General features: G+C 43.9%; 1 protein-coding gene across 3 annotated transcripts; it reads right to left on the bottom strand.

Annotated features, from left to right (window-relative positions):
• Positions 1 to 494: 494 nt before the first annotated feature.
• Positions 495 to 16,084, bottom strand: nlrx1 (NLR family member X1). Of its 3 annotated transcripts, none has more exons than XM_080007038.1 (13): positions 15,770 to 16,084; positions 15,456 to 15,610; positions 15,138 to 15,201; positions 14,743 to 14,849; positions 13,570 to 13,969; positions 13,220 to 13,451; positions 10,604 to 11,783; positions 10,177 to 10,360; positions 7,544 to 7,639; positions 6,838 to 6,924; positions 5,359 to 5,610; positions 2,389 to 2,599; positions 495 to 1,179 (listed from the first exon to the last, which is right to left on the bottom strand). In XM_080007038.1, exons 2-13 carry the CDS (start codon positions 15,562 to 15,564, stop codon positions 1,051 to 1,053), a joined length of 3,051 nt encoding a protein of 1,016 aa, XP_079863164.1. In that variant the 5' UTR covers positions 15,565 to 15,610; positions 15,770 to 16,084; the 3' UTR covers positions 495 to 1,050. The 3 variants fall into 3 exon arrangements, with proteins under 3 accessions (XP_079863164.1, XP_079863165.1, XP_079863166.1); XM_080007039.1 differs by having other exon boundaries at positions 13,570 to 13,966; XM_080007040.1 differs by lacking the exon at positions 6,838 to 6,924.
• Between the last annotated feature and the right edge of the window lie 743 nt (positions 16,085 to 16,827).

Raw genomic sequence — 16,827 nt, 5'->3', positions numbered from 1 at the left:
GTATTAGGTAAAAATAGGGTAGGTTTTGAACAAGATAATTCTATGAACTATGTTCCCTTTAGGTCTGATAGCAAGAGTAGTGATTAGGAAGTGGAATAAATCTAAGCATCTTTTTGTCCACCGAACTTCAGACAGGTAAGCGCAACGATTTCCTCTTTACAGGTAACTATGGCAGTTTTATAAGATCAGTAATGTTGACTCTGTTGGAGAATTTAAGACATTTCTACAGACCGCTAAGGACCACTCATTTCTCTGTCCACAAAGACTTTCTAAGGACCTGCAGATATGCAGTAGGTTATGAAAATTGTGCCCTGCCATGTTAACTCCAGCATGTACAGTGAGTACAGATTCACTTCTTCGTCAAGCACAGTTTGTCACACTCTGAACTTATCTTTAGGAATGTTCTGCCAGTTGTCTTCTTTTGATCTTTCTCCAGTTCAAAATCTGCGCAGAAACTGGCAGCAGGCATCAGGCTTTAAAAACTAGATAAGGCCTTTTGAGGAGGTGTATTTATTCCTTGAGTTACGGCATTGTCATACAGTACCAAGCCAATCCCAAACATTCATTAAATGAGGCAGGTTCCAACTATGATCCATCACCAAATGTACACTACCACAGTCTCAAATACTGGTAAATCTATTCATTTTAAAACATACAACTTGATCCACATACAAAAAATATTGAGTGTTGACAAGGCAGCACCACAAAACCCTGAATTAGCAATGTGATTCTCTATTTTTTGCCACTTACTGTAGATTTTGCATAAAAGATACATAGATAGATGAATAGACAAAAATGGAGAAGGGAGAAAACAGAGTAAGTGGGGTATGTTTTCTTTTCAAGTACTGATACTGTATATACTAATGTTAACTGCAACAAAAACTACAAAACACATTTGGCTGGATTTCTTCTGTACCACAGATGTCTTTTGTCCTGTGAAAACAAACTGATCAAATTGTTGCTCGGAGGGGTACTTAGTAATGTCAAAATGAGAACACACAGCCATCCTGCACCATTTGTTTGGGGAGGTGACTTTGTGTATCCCGCTGGCTAGGGGAGGGAATCCCTCTCCAGCATCCGGAGAGTCTGCCGGACTCCCTTCTCCACCCGGTGGAAGTGCAGCCTCTTCCACAGGCTGGGCTGCTGCTGGCGCCCCCACTCGAGGTCTCTGAGGAACACCTGGGAAGAAAGTCACAGAATGAGGTCACTCTACCTTGTCCCTGCGAGAACTGTTCTTCACATAACAAACTAAATGCAGTTAATTGGGCTGCCCGTGATTAATTTTGTAAAAGCAATAAGATTCCGCCCTCATATGTTTCCAGCCTGGTGTCAGAATCAGCTGCATGTCAGTTCGGTGTCATCAGTTAGCTACAACAATTAAGTTCATTGAACAAATTTTTGAACAAACAAAAAGACAATTTAATTGCAAAAAATTTGTGGTACAATTAGCTGTCAACACAAAATTCATTATTGTGATATCATGACATTTTTCAGTATTATAATACCGCTGTAAAATAAAGACATCCTTATAATGTGATATGCGTTCTGTTGTCTAAATAAACAATGATGATGTGGTGGACCAAGGGGGCTGGTCAAGTAGACGCTGCAGGCTCTCATCCCGGGGCTGCTCAGCTGCTGTGGATCGGGTGAATCAAGGGAGGAGCTCCGCTGATTGGTCCGATCTGAGCCCAGGAAGTAATTTAGCCTCTGTTTTTCCCAGAAATTAAATCACAAAATTCTTCAAGGGGAAAAAACTGCAGCCAAATCTGAGAAAATACCATTTGTGACCCACCGCAGCAAAACCTGCATTGTCGCGCATTTCTAAAATTGCCACAAGCTGCCAAATAAGTTGAAAAAACCTTTCTAGAAGGAAAATATGATTTTTCCAGATTCGTGTTCCTGTGTTTTTTGGTTTTTTTTCTGTCAACGTATTTTCAAGCCGAGTTTGATTTATAAATAGTGAACAAATGTTAAACTGTGGAGTTAAATATTCCCATTAGATTACATGGGGAAACAGTTCACTGAATAGCGCTAAACAATGCCAATCGATCGTTTCCTTTAACACGACTCTCCAGGTGAAGATCATTCTTCCATATTTCATGTGATTTGAAATCACAATGTGAAACAGTTTTGATAGAGTTCAACCTTTAAATCTTAGGTGTTTTATACACACACCTGGATTCATTGTTGTGTAGGCGGCGTAACACGCAGAGGAAAGCTGACGTTACTTCCGTAAACAAGACACGGCGCCTTCGGGTCAGTTTGAGGGTGATCTCAGAAACACAGTTTGCCGTACCCTCATCCTTAACAAGCCATAGTTTTAAAAATATTTGCTTGATCTGCACAAGTGACACCTTGTTTTGAAGGTGACTTTCAAATGATGTGCACCTGCAGCTGCTGGCGTAGGCGCTGGCGGTCCCAGGTGGAGGCGTTCTCCCGGATCACACTGAGGATAGGGTGCCAGTCCTCGGACAGGTCAGAGCCCTCTGTGACGGAGGCCAGCACCTTTACCCGCCTGCCAGAGCCTGCGTGGTCCGAGGGGACGCCGCGCACGTACAGCGACTGCTTTCCAACGTCGCTGAGAGAGTTCAGGTACAAGCTTTTTGGGAGAGGGTTGTGGAAAGTATGGGGAGAGAGGTAAAAGGGAAGAGATACACATGGATTTATGAGAATGCTTATCCCACGGAAACACCTCAAGGTTCCCCCCCCCCCCCAATCATTCACAGTATATCCTTGCTTACGTGAGAGACTCTAAACCTTCTGGCAACCTACTGTAGTAAACGTTATGCTTTGAATATACTGCCACAATTTAAAAAAGTAGATTTGAGTAAAATGTTTTATTATGTTATACAGGTATTCCTCACTTAACGACTGAGTTCTGTTCCTATGACCAGGTTGTTAAGCGAATTGGTCGATAAACGAGGACCCCTGTTATCTCACGATAAGGGGGCCTGGCCCTTGCAAACACTAGTGTAGTGAATAATGCCAGACTGCAGGAACGAGACTGAGACAGAACGGTGATGAGATGTATACAGTGTATATAGCGTATATATAATGTGTATAGTGTATACAGTATATAAAGGGTGATGCGGGATGAGATGTTAGATGCTGAGACCCCGCGCACGCGGCGCACACGCCGTGGTACTGTACACAGCGCACAATACAGACTGGTCAGAGAGCTGGTCGTAAGTCCGAACGGTTGTTAAACAGGTCGAAAGGTATATAAAAAGTTCACGCTACAGTGATTTTATATCATGAAAGTAGGGCATTTTAGTAGAAGCATGCAATGGTGATTTCCTCATCTCAAACAATTGATTGAAACAAAAGCCAACAACAATGGTGGGTATATCACAACAAAAAATGTCAGTGTCAGTAAGGACCCCCACCAAAAACATGCACACATCATCGTCTGACCAGCGATGGACACTTGTCACCAGGTCCCCGGGCGTGTCCATGAATGCTGCCCTCTCGCGAGTTTCACGGCCACTCTCTTCAACGGAGGCCACCATGTTTTGCTGCTAATTCACTTGGTTCCCAAGTAGCACCGATGAAACAGCCAAATTACGCCCGATTGCGCGAGTCAAAACGATTTTAATCGGCCTGCAGTCACGTGCTGACACAGCCCAGAATTGGCTCGAGCCCATTAAGCTGAGTACAAACCGAATAGGGCCCAAGTGGGAGCCGCGTACCGACTGAGTACGAACCAAGTAGGGGCCTACTACGCATGGCCCGTGCATGGGCCAAGTATTCGACTGGAGTATAAAAAAATCAAAATAAATTGTATTCTTTACAACAAAATATTGTACCTTCTTGCAGTGCATTGCACTTCTGTCTCAAAGCAAGAAGGTCCTGGGTTCGATTCCCGTCTGGGGCGCTGTTGGCACCATGCTCCGGGCAGGTTATCTCCCAAATAGGAGCCTTTCTGTGTGGAGTTTGCATGTTCTCCCCGTGCTCACATGGGGTTTCCTCCACCTAACGTCAGTAAGGACACCCACCAAAAACATGCTTGTCACCAGGTCCCCGGGGGCGTCAACGAATGCTCCCCACTGCTCATTTCACCGGCCACCATCCAAAGCGTGTGTGTGTGTACATGTATTGCAGTGTGGTGTGTGGTGTGATAATTAAAGATTCTTCTTAAAAGAAGATTTTACAAATAGGAGTTGTTTTATTGTTATATGATCAACGTGGGCGCTGACACACGAAAATGAACTGAATGGGTTTTATTTCTCTAATAAAAAAACAGCAAAACAATGGTGGGGGCAGTGGGCAAGTAATGTAATCTCTGTATGTCCCAACACTGGTAAATGCGTCAGCCCTAGTTCTGGGTTGGAAATTAGTGAAACTCTCCTTAAGGTGAATGAAGGCTTTTTTGTTAAATTATGATGTGACATACGGAACTTGGACTAACCAAGCTGAAAGAAATATTCAGCAAAAACTGTTGCTGATGGTAAAGGGAGATACATACTGCTGGCCCTGTTTCAATCTGACTCAGCAGATGAGAGCAAACGCATAATATCCAATCACATAACACATCGACGATAACCAATCAAATTGGAACAATAAGTTCAAAGGTCAAACAGGAGTCCAGGACAAACTGATAACACTGGCTTGTTATGACAAACTCTGCGTTTATAAAGATATGAACAGACTATCATAGCCTTATACCGTAATGATATTCATATTTTTGTTTTATCTTATTTGTTTATTTCAGGGATACAATACAAAAAAAAAAATCGCTAAAGACGGCATTTACTTTTTTCTGATATAAAGTAAATTATTGTATGATTTATTATAAAATTATTGACACTAGGGTGCTTTTAGGTAAGCTATGAATATTCATGAGTTCCGGTTCTGAATGTGTCCTCAAAAAAAAAAAGTAGTGGTAACGCAATGTTGCATGATTTGCTGATGCGGCAAAATGCTTCAAATTGACTTTATTATTGCTTTGGACTGCTGGTAAGAGCTCCACCAGTACCAGGGGAGACGGCATCTAATGGACGGTGTGAATGGGCAGTGAGTGAGTGGATGGGTCAGAAATTTGTAGCGTCAATGATCTATTAAATATAAAATCGCAGATATGTTCAAACATATTCAAATAAACTAGGCTTGTATGTAACATGCACACCATAATACATTTGTTTCACTCAATGAGGTGAGAGGATTACTTTACTTGAGGAAAGCTAGATACATTTGTATATTTTAGTCTATGTGAATTTCTGTTAACCATTTCTACATTGACATAATCATGGCCCTAATTCTATAAAGTAAGTCATTACATATATATTATACATATTATCATTAATGAATGTAGGCCAAACTTTGATTTAAAAATTTGGACAGTAACAGTTGGACACTTACTGCACAGTGTGTATGCTGGGGTGCTCGCGACAGGCGTCCACCAGGGCCAGGGCGGCATTGTCCCCTATGTTGTTGTAGGCCACGTTGAGCTCCTGGAGCCCCGTGTGCAGTTTGAGCGTCCGGGCCAGCTCCCGGGCCCCCTGGTCCCCAAGGCCTGTGTGCATGAGGGAAAGGTGCCGGAGCGACTGGTTCTTGGGCAGAGCCTCAAACAGGGTGCGGGCTCCCGACTCCAGCAATGGGTTGTCGCACAGCCTGGAGGAGATTTATGGAATTTTAGGGGCGGGAGGAGAGTGTCCTGCAGTCAAAACCCAATGACAATTTTTGTTCAAGGATAATTACAGGTAAACCTACATGTTTGGCTCAGAAACAACCTTTCAGATGCAATAAACAATCTTTCATTTCCAATTTACTCCGATTGGAAAGGTTCACCCCTCATATGCCAAACGTGAAGTACTATAATAATCACTTGAGCATTGCAAACTGAAAATAACTTTTGACTACTGAACTTTTGACTGACTTTTGAATAATATTGACTACACCAAACTAGAAATTCTATATAAATGCATAAACAACCTTAAATCTGAATAATTGAATTGGTTGACTATATGAGGATTATTTTCCATTTGTTAGAGTTAGATTTACTTTGGGGGTCTTTATTGAGCATTATTTGTAATTTATAATTTGAATTGTTATGTCTTTCGAGAAGATAAATTGAGAAATGTATTGCAATTTAAGGTTGTTCACTCAGCGTGTAAAGAGCTAGAGGTGCAACACTTAAGAATCTTACACGATGCTCCTTTAAAGAAGCCCTGTTTATGTATTGGACTGAGGTCAGAATTAGTGCATTTTCTTTAAGGTTAACAAGAGCAACAATTAAGATGGGAGTAAGTTAGCTACTGTGCAAAACGTTCACACTCTGTTAAACATGTCAGCATGTTTATTACCATTTCAAAAGTGCCAATAGCAGTGACTTACCAGTGGTGCACCTGTAAAGTCTCCCGCAACAGCCTTGTGTGATCACTAGATGGAGTGTTTTTAGTATTGCTGAGAAGATGCTTTAGCTCCACCTCTGCTGCTTTTGAACCATCTACAGCGCACATGAAGCACTGCACCTCAATTTTTGCATCAGTTTTAACCTCATATTATGAAGACCGGAACGCCAGGGGTAAAAAGTTGACTTGAGTAATCGATTGATCGATAGAATTCTTGTATTCAAATAATGGGGTTTGTGGTTTGTTCTAATATGTCCTATATTCGACTAAAGCGTAATGGCAGTCTTTGTTTTGTATTAAACAATGACAGGCTGCGTAAGCAAATTAAGCATGGCCGTTCATTCAAGATGCCTGCTTGGGTTCATATAACTTCTGATGAGGATTTACCATAATTTTGTACCTTATAACTAAATGTTTTGCTCTGTTCTCCTGCTGGCCTCTAAAGCCTAAAGCAGCATTAAGAGACAAGATAGAGACGTAGTCTTACTGTAGAGATCTAATAGTGCTCTTGGGCTCAAGCAGCATATCCCGAAGGAGAACGCAGGATTCAGGACCCAGGCTGTTAAACTGGAGACTGGGGGAGGGCAACACAAAGGCATATACAACACAGCACACACACTGGGATTAGGTGACTGAGAAAGGCATCTGATGCACTTAACACAAACAAGTAATTTAATAACAAGAATAATGTAATAAACATAATTTCTCATGCTCTTGTACTCACAGCAGACAAGGTGTACCTTACGTAAGATTAAGGTTCACCCCTTTCCATCCAATTCAAAACCATATAATTAAATCCACATCTTTTTATGTAACGTATTAAGTAAAACAAAAAGAGGCGGCGCTTCGCGGCATGCCTGGCAAGATTGGTTCAGGTTAGGACCTAATTTACGCTTACAGGCAGTTAATCCCAGAACAGAAAAACCTGCTCCCAAACATTCATCAGCAATTACAATCCAGATGCTGGGGTTGTATTTGCTGCATGTTTGGACACAGCACTACTTCTAAATGTCAACCTAATTCAGCCCAGCATGATGACACAGGATTACCTACCTTAATACAGCTACTTAACTCTGATAAGAACAGTGCATAGGCTAGGACACGGTGTGTCCGCCAACCAATCACTTAGATAGATAGATAGATAGATAGATAGATAGATAGATAGATAGATAGACCCCCCCGATTAGTCTCACTTGAGGTTATGTGTGTGTCTGAAAGAGGGTTGCAGCATCTCCAACAGGTCCTGAGTCAGGTGGCAATCGGACAAGTCCAGCTCTTCCAGATGGTAGCTATAGAGTAAGACACCACAGGATCATTTTTTCCCATCCACAAGTCTCTGAACCAACAAGTCAGGTTTGCAGTTAATAATACTGCAGGTAATTATACTGTTTGGACTGCCGTGACCGACATGTGAATGGAGCCGATGTAGTCTGCTCATAGAAAACCTGCAACGCAAGTTGAAGCCGGTTTTGGTTTTTACCGTCTGTCATTTTCCTTCCATGTAATATGGTTATTGATAAAACTGCATGTCAGGGGTAAGCTTGGGCTGATTTACGATTAAATAGTCTATTGGTCCATCGATCGCATTTGATATTGATGACAGAGAATTAAAAAAAAAGTAATAATAAATTAAATGTTATCCCCCAGGGAAAATATGAGCATTGAAACGGTAGAAGTGCAGTTTACAGTGTTCTATACTAGAGCGCAGAGGAAGAGAGAGGGAAAGGGAAAGAGAGGGGGCAGAGGCCCCCACCCTCTCCGTTCAGAGCTGTCGAGTAACCACTGGTGATCGGTTCTCACTTCCCCGCTCTACAGGCTCATGCTGAGATGTTAAAAGGGGCAGATGCGCTCGCTTTGCACATATTGCAGGTGGGCTGAGGACACATTCCTCATGGATATAGCTTGACCAGACAATCCGCTATAAAAAGGGCACCGTGGGGTCTATGGGGCATCAAGGGGCAAAGGGGCAGGTGCTCGGGCACCCCCGCCCCCCGTCCCACACGTGCCTGCTGCTCAATATGCAAATGTTGTGATTATAATATACTAATATCATATAATATAATGGAGAAAGGTTTTGATTAATTTTGTTTCCTTAGTTTCTTACTTGTATGAAAAAAATGAAAAACGTTAACTTAACTCAGAGAATTGGAGTTTTTGTTTCTCCTCCAGACAGCAATGTGTGCGTCTTTTTATTTTAGATCTATTTATTTTAGTTTGTTTCCTACATGTATGAAACTATTTGCTTTTAAAACAACTGAGTTAAGGGACTGTTCCATTCCGTCCCAAGAAAACCTGTGCGTCCCCACTGTCTGGGCAGCGGTGTTCCACTTGCCATCATAGGCACCATTGTAAATGAGTGTCTTTCATCTAAATCGATAAATACATTTAGCATCAAACCATTTTCCTGGTAGGAGCCAATCAGATTCAGAATTCTTTGTCATCCAACGCTTTAAAGGAGACCTATTATGAAAAACTCACTTTTTCCTGTGGTTGTGCACATACATTTAGGTCTCTGATGGGTTTACTATACCAACACAAACAGTGAAATAACAAAACCCAGTCAGTTTTTTTGTGAGCCGTCTATTTCAGAAAACATGTGTTTCAACAACCCATTCAGATTTGAGATCTCTTCCTACGAAACTTGGCGCCTCAGTACAATTAGAACCGCCCTCCATCTGAGTAACTCCACCCACGGCTGGGGAATAACAAGTGCCACTGGGAACTGCTCTGTTCATTTCACAGATTAACACAAATCTTTTAAAAGAAAGAGGAATTGATACCAAATGTCCGTGAAGAAACTGCAGACGAGGTAAATGAGTATTTAAAAAATATTCTGCTGTTTAAATATATATATATATATATATATATATATATATATATTTTTTTTTTTTTTTTTTTTTTTTTTGTATTATGCTGATGTGCTGTCCGCTGTGCGTTTCTCCAAACAAAACAAAATTGTGAAGTTTACATGAAACTAAATCCCCACTACGGTGTCCCCCAAAAGCTTGAAGCACGGCAACCAAAGTTGGAAGAAACTTTTAAATTAAGCTTTGTAGATCTAATGAGTGAAGATTCAGCAACTGGATTGCATATACTGGATTGCATATCCCAAACACATCCACATCAGATGGAATGTGTTCGGGAACAGATTTTGGTGGACTGATAAGGTGAAATCAGTGAAAGTCAAGCTCAAACCCCATTGGCTAACAGAATCTGGAACTTGTGCTCAAATATGTATATGTATGTGACAAATAAGCTCTTGAACTTGAACCCCAGTGGCTCACAGAACTAGGGGCCTCAGGAGGGTGGCATCACCCACTGAAACATAGCGTCCTTGAACAGGATGGTTTAAGGGCATGTTAGAATGTAAAGTTTGAGTGGTACTTTAAGCAAAAACTTAAAAAACAAGTTTTGGGGACCTCAGAGATCTATATAACTAATTGAAAAGGAGCATAATAGGTCCCCTTTAATCATCTTCCAAAATCAGTATAAATTCACTTGGAAGGACAGATTGGAAAGTTACATGCTTAAAGCCGTAATTGTAAGACAAAATCAAATTCATGAGTTGTTTATTTTCCAGACAAGGATTATCTACGGGGGAAAAGCCACCCAAGTAAATGTTAGTTACAGTAATTTTTTTCCAGTAAAAATCGAATTGCATCAGCTTCAACTGGGCAAGCGCTTTGTGCAGGCTTCACAACTTGCCAGTGACACCCCTAGTGGCAGCACCTACACATTGCAGTTGTGGACAATGACAACACCAATAATACCAAAAACTGTTAAACTGGGTACAGTCAACAATCAAAAGGCAAGGGGGCCTTAGTACCTGACAGGGGCGCAAGACAGCACTGAGCTCAGGACAAAGCATTTGAGTGGCGTCATCCGAACTTTCATGAGGTGAATGGTTCTCATGGAGGACAGAACTTCTGCTGTGAGCCTGGGGTTCTGGAACTCGTACAGCAGAACCAGCAGGTCCATCAACTCCTCCGGTGGCTGTGGCTTTCCCATCTCTAACGTAAAAAAGACAGAATAGGTCCTGCAGTTTACAATCTTTCACGATCCAGCACTGTATTAAACTGATTAGAAAGGTTCTCAAAAGCACATTGAACTCAAAACTTTAATTCCCTCTGTATTATACAGTATTACTATTAACATACTAATAATCCTACTAAGCTTCACCAACAAAAAAAACTTCAAATCATTTTGTTAAAAACCATTCTGTTTGAGTGAAGCAAAAAAAAAAAAAACAGTACCTCTCACCAGATACTTTCGGAGGGCGCTTGTGATCTGAGCCACAGTGGTGCTCTTGATGCTGCAGCCGAGCTGTTCGAGGACAACACGGTTGCCGTAGTGCAACAGACCGCCCATGAAGATGGGGTAGAGCTCAAAGGGCTGGCGTTCATCATGCTGCTTGGGCTGTGGGCCGTGTACTCCCAGGAGGCTTTGCTCCACCTGGTCCAGGACGTCCTCGTTGAAGCTGTCCTCGGTGCGGAACATCTCCGCCGCCAGCGTCCGGGCGATGCTGCCCTGGTTGCGGCTGCTGATCCTCTCGTACAGCTTCGGGAAGAGCTTGAGGAGGTTGAAGACGGCGAAGATACGGAGCGGGATGAACTTGGAGAGGATAGTGATGACAGTGTTGACGTCCTCGCTCGCCTGGCCAATGGCCACCGACACCTGCTTGGTGAGCTTCTCCAGGGCCGATTTGTTCTCTCCCAGAACAACATAGAGGGCGGCCAGGTATTCCTGCATGGCTGGTACGGCGAAGACCCATCGCCTTTCATCTGCGTCCTCCTCTGCTCCAATGGCACCACCGGAGAAGCCTTCGCCACTTTTGGCGCAGGGCACCAGAAAGAAGTTGAGTACATCGGTCTGGAACATGGCCAGTTGGCGCAGCTCCTCATCAGTCTTTGTCTTCCCGCCCACCCACTGCTCCAGCTCCTTCTCCGAAAAGGAGGTACGCTTGTTCATCACACCGTCCTGCGCCAGCTTTCCGACCGTACGCACCACATACAGCATAAGGGATGTGGGCTGTTCCTGGCTGGGCACACCCGCCCCCACCCCAGTGCCCAGCACCTCTCCTCCGAAGTTGAGCCTGAGGAAGCTGGTGAATATGCCTGTCAGTGTGCGGATGGGCGCCCGGGCGTCAGTGAAGTGCAAGAAATGTAAGGTGGCGCAGGTGAGCCAGCAGTAGGAGGGCAGAAAGCAAGCAGCCGCCAGCTGGCTCTTCCTCTGCAGGTTGAGGTAGAGAAGCTCGACAAGGGCCTCAGCCTGGCGATCATGTGGAGACTCGTTGCTCTGCAGCAGCAGCCGGCTGGTGAAGTAGGCCAGTTGGCGCCCGGGGTCGTCAAAGCCGCAGATCTGTGCATAGCGACCTACGTACTTCTCAGGAATGCGGTCCAATGCAGACAGTCTGGTTGTCACCAGGATACTAGCCTGTGGAAACATACACCGATCAGCCACAACATTAAAACCACCTGCCTAAAATTGTGTAGGTCTCCCTTGTGCCGCCATAAGAGCTCTGACCCGTTGAGGCATAGACTCTACAATACCTCTGAAGGTGTCCTGTGTTATCTGGCACCAAGACTTTACCAGCAGATCTTTTAAGTTGCGAGGAGGGGTGTCCACAGATAGGGCTTGTTGTTCCAGCAAATCACACAGATGCTTGATCAGATTCAGATCCGGGGAATTTGGAGGCCAAGTCTATACTTTGAACTCTTTGTCATGCTCCTCAAACCAATCCTGAACAATTTTTGCAGTGCGACAGGGTGCATTTCCCTGCTGAAAGAGATCATTGCCATCAGGGTATACCATTGCCTGAAGGGGTGTGTTTTGTCTGCAACAATGTTTAGGTAGGTGGTACGTGTTAAAGTAACATCCACATGAATGCCCAGAGCATCACACTGCCTCCACTGGCTTCGCATACTGCATCCCAGTGCTATCTCTTCCCCATGTAAATGATGCACACTGCTCAGCCAGCCACATGATGTAAAAAACAAAAAATGTGATTCATTAGACCTCGGATTCATCAGAGATCAACTTCTTCCATTCCTCCATGGTCCAGTTCTGAAGCTCACATGCCGATTGTAGGTGCTTTTGGCAATGGACAGAGGTCAGCATGGGCACTCTGACCAGTCTCCGGCTACGCAGCCCCATACGCAGCAAACTGTGATGCACTGTATGTTGTGACACCTTTCTATCATAGCCAGCATGAACTTTTTCAGCAATTTGTGCTTCTGTAGCTCTTCTGTGGGATCAGACCAGACAGGCCAGATTTTGTTCATCATGTGGATCAATGAGCCTTGGATGCCCATGACCCTGTCACTGGTTCAACGGTTACACTTCCTTAGACCGCTTTTGGTAGTTACTAACCACTGCATACCGAAACATTCCAGACCTGCCATTTTGGAGATGCTCTGACCCAGTCATCTAGCCATCGCAATTTGGCCCATGTCAAAGTCGCTCAGATGCTTATGCTTGCCCATTTTTCCTGCTTCCAAAACATTCACTTCAAGAACTGACTGTTGATTTGCCACCTAATATATCCGACCCCTTGACAACAGACATTGGAACAAGATCAATGTTATTCACTTCACATGTCAGTGGTTTTAATGTTGTGGCTGATCGATGTATGAGCAACAGGTTGCTCAACAACCGCACTTGGGCCACCACAAATATCGCATTTCATACGAAGAAAATTTATAAAAGGCTTCCTCACCGGGATATAACAATAAATGTATAGGCACGCAATGCAGGAATGTTCTGTCCTAACACTGCCTCTGGATTGTTTGATGGTAATGACAGTGAATGTAAGGACACAAAGGGCCCAACAGCCACTATTTACATGTTGCAAATGCAAACATAGCATTTACCTCAGGTAGGAGGTACTTCCTCAGCAGGTTGACCACCACAGCCCCGGAGGACAGCGTCTCGTTGGGGTCACTACACAATTCCGTGGAGCCAATGCGGAAGTCCAGCTTCATCTTCTCCATCCCGTTGAAAAGGAAGAGGACCTCCCTGGCCTGGTCCCCCTCCCCGCTGAGCAGGGGTACCCCACGGAGGTGGAGATACTTCCTGGTCACCAGGCTCCGCAAGGAGGCCGACCTGTGTGTACCAGGGACAAGGAGGATGGGGTTATCACATCAACAGTACTGTAAACGTGTAATGTCTCACATAAAATGAGGAAGGAAGGAAGTGAATGAAGACGACTGATGATGATTACTTGGTCAACTGGGCGAGGTCTTCGCAAGAGAAGGGCACCAACAGTTTGAACTGGGTCAGGGCAGTCCCGGCGCACCAGTCCAGGACCAGCTTCCGAACCACAGTGCTCTTCCCAGTCCCCACTGCACCATAAAGTAGCACATTGAGCCCCCTCTCCTGCCTGCTCCACTCCTGGGTCGACTCAAAGAGCTGCTCTGCTGTCAAACACTCGCTGTCAGGGCCTTGGTTCTGCGGTGGGGGTGCGAGGAGGAGTCCATGCCTCTCCCAGGGCTCTCTCTCCAGGATCAGTGGATCCACATGCATGGTTTCTGGGATGAAATAGCCCCCAAACTGCTTCTCCTCCTGGGGAATGTGGCTGAACCACAGTGCCAGTTTCTTCTTGTGGATCTCTATGGGATCTGCTAGAAGAGAATGTCCAGTTTTCGTTTTAGCTGGCTGTTCTTACAGAGATGATTTTACTGTCAATTTATTGAATTCTGGAAACATCTTCTCCCACATATGTGTTTTGAGCCAGTTGCATTCTAGCCTCTTTAAAAAAGGTAGTTATGCTGCCCACTAAGTTCAGCTTTCTTATGCTTACTTTACTGATCTTCCAAAACAATATAAATTCACTCTGCCAATGGACAGCATGTAAGTGTTTAAAGGATTTCTATATTTGTTCTACCACCTCCAAAGCCAGAATTAATATTTTTATAGATTTTCAAAACATTTTCTATGGCGAATAAGGAACCACTGCGATAATGCAAGCAGATGTTTACTTATTGCAGGAAAGCGGTCCTGACCTTCACTTAGTTATTAGCAGATAAAGAGGACCAACGGGAGCCATGGAAAAGTCAGATTTAAAGGCTTTGATGGTCTTACATTGTTGGGTATCAAGCCTATTGAATCAGAGCCACTCTTTCCATTTCCGCAAGTTGGTTGGCTTTTCTTTTTTTTTTCCATTGAGACTAAATCCATCTGTTTGCATTTCACTATCTGAATGACTGTGTCATAGTCAGGATCAGGATCCATTGCTCCATTTGTCCCAATTTCCTTAATTTGCTCAGGATTTCGGAGAGTAAGACAAATAAAATACTGAAGTATCAATCACTTTTAATATGGCCGTGGAATCTGACGTGCTGCGATTATGATGTTTGGGAATGGTGAGGGACTTCCAGCACGGCAGGTTGAATACCTGATTCAGAGCTATGTTGGCATAGGGTCCGATGGCAGAACCCGGCAGCCGGGCGGAGAGAGGAATTTGCCCTCTCCCTCCATGTCTCTCTCCACAAACTCAGCTGCCTGTCGAACAAAACACAGGGATCTGATCTCGCACAGATTGAAGGAGGACTGAGAATGAATGGGTTTTTATTAGAATTGCTGTGGAGTAACAGGTGAAAGCACGCTGTATTGGAATAATTGCCAGAGAGGTTAGATGTAATAATTCTGATGTGTCGGAATGAACACTTCTTACATGTGGACACAAGCACACCATGACTCTCCGGTGCGTCACTCTTTACGCTACACAGCAATAGCTGACATCAGCGATAAGACTTTCTGTCTGAGAAATGGTATAATCTGGTGACTGACCTTTGGAGAGAGCTCATCTTCCTGTTACAGTAAACTGTTGCAGTCGGTGGGCAATGGCTCACATCTAAACACAAGGTGCAAATAATACTTCAAAAAAATAGATAATGAAGAGAAGGAATGCTGGTTAAAGAGCAACTTTTGTCTCTGAATGACAGTAACAGGAAAAAAAACAATGACTGTTTTGAGTTGGGTGTTTGAAGGGGAGACCTCTGGTAGGTCTTCGAAACCATCAAGACCGTTTTCCACACCTCGAGAAAGTAAATAAGGACACTGGTCGCCTCAGCAAATAAAAGGGATTTATTGCGACATGCCCTGTACCTCGCTGCCAAGTGGAGCCGCTTGACATGGGTGGCATGTACCACAAAGTCCTGCGGCACCGCTGCCATCGCCTCCAGCCCTCCAACCCGCTGCTCCGCCAGCAAAGCATTCTTCAGCCAAGTCCCTGAAGTCATGGATGCAGTTATACGGTAGTTCTGTTGATATGGAAAATCTCACATAAACCACTTCCCTTCATACACTTGATCTGAAGAGCTTGTATGCAAAACTGAGCAACAGCTGTCCCAACACTAGTATGAAAATACATATAGACGTAGCGTAAAAAAAGTATATAAATGGGATTGACTTTAACTTACCCCTGGTGTTTCACATTCTGGAAACTGTGGATCACTTGTCAAGAGATGTTTTTGTACGATTTGACTTGTTGAGTAGCAGCTAGGGAGAGAAAAAAAAAAACAGTAAAAATATCAAATGACCTCCAAGTGATCTGACAAATTAGTGGGCGAAACACACCAACAGCAGCCACATAATATGTGCAGCTGTCAGCGCATAATGCAATAAATGCAAAGCTTGAATGCCACCACTGTGCATTATTTTACAAGAAGGGACAAGCAGGGTAGTGATCTAAAACTTCCATGTCAGTTCCCCTGCAGCTCCTTTCCCAGATCGGCTTCTCATTCCCAGTCCAGCCCTTGGGATGCAAGATTCGCGAACGATTTGTTCGTAGCGAACGAATCTTTTAAATGACTCGGCCATTCACGCTGACGTTTATTCAGTCTCCATGCGCAAACGAAAGGGGCATGATTCAGGAATTCGATGAGCCATTTTGTCCGAGGTAAATTCGCTGAAAATGAGGCACACCTTGCACTGCTCCGTCGAAATCAATAACACTGCGAGAATTCTGGGTCCCACAGAGACGAACCGACTCGTCTCTCGTTCAGCAGAAGTCGCAGCTCGCACGTTATGTCAACTGAATTAACAACTACCAGGCTGCAAAATCGAATGACTGTTTTATGAGTCACTCGGCGAGAACCGAATCTGAAAAATGAGTCAAACCTTTCATCACTACCATGCCCTAGGTGCCACCCACTTTATTTTTTTTTTTTGAAACGTTGCTTACAAATACACAGCGAGATCCGAAGGACAATAGCAAACAAAAAATAAAAATAAAATAATAAAACAACAAAGATTCTAGATTTAAACCGCTTTCAGTGGATGTCTCGCCCTTTCTGCTCCTGGCGAGTCAGTCGTTTTCTCTGGAAATGGTATCATCTGGTGACTGCCCCGTCCCAAGGGTTGCCAGCATCAGGGATCTCCAGGCCAAATGGGTCTTACTTTGGAAATGGTCAGACCACATATTGCCGGACACGAGGGACCAGAGAAAACATTAGAATATCAACACCGGTTCCATTAC

The sequence above is a fragment of the Zeus faber genome (genome assembly GCF_960531495.2).
Source record: "Zeus faber genome assembly, chromosome: 9".
NCBI lineage: Eukaryota > Metazoa > Chordata > Actinopteri > Zeiformes > Zeidae > Zeus > Zeus faber.
This window is presented reverse-complemented; position numbering and strand designations above follow the sequence as displayed.

Coding starts and splice junctions, on each gene's coding strand:
- nlrx1 (XM_080007038.1), bottom strand. CDS start 15,564: ATGCTTTGCTGGCGGAGCAGCGGGTTGGAGGGCTGGAGGCGATGGCAG. Junction 14,850..15,137: donor AAGATGAGCTCTCTCCAAAG/GTCAGTCACCAG, acceptor TTTGTTCGACAG/GCAGCTGAGTTTGTGGAGAG. Junction 11,784..13,219: donor GGAAGTACCTCCTACCTGAG/GTAAATGCTATG, acceptor ATGTTTCCACAG/GCTAGTATCCTGGTGACAAC.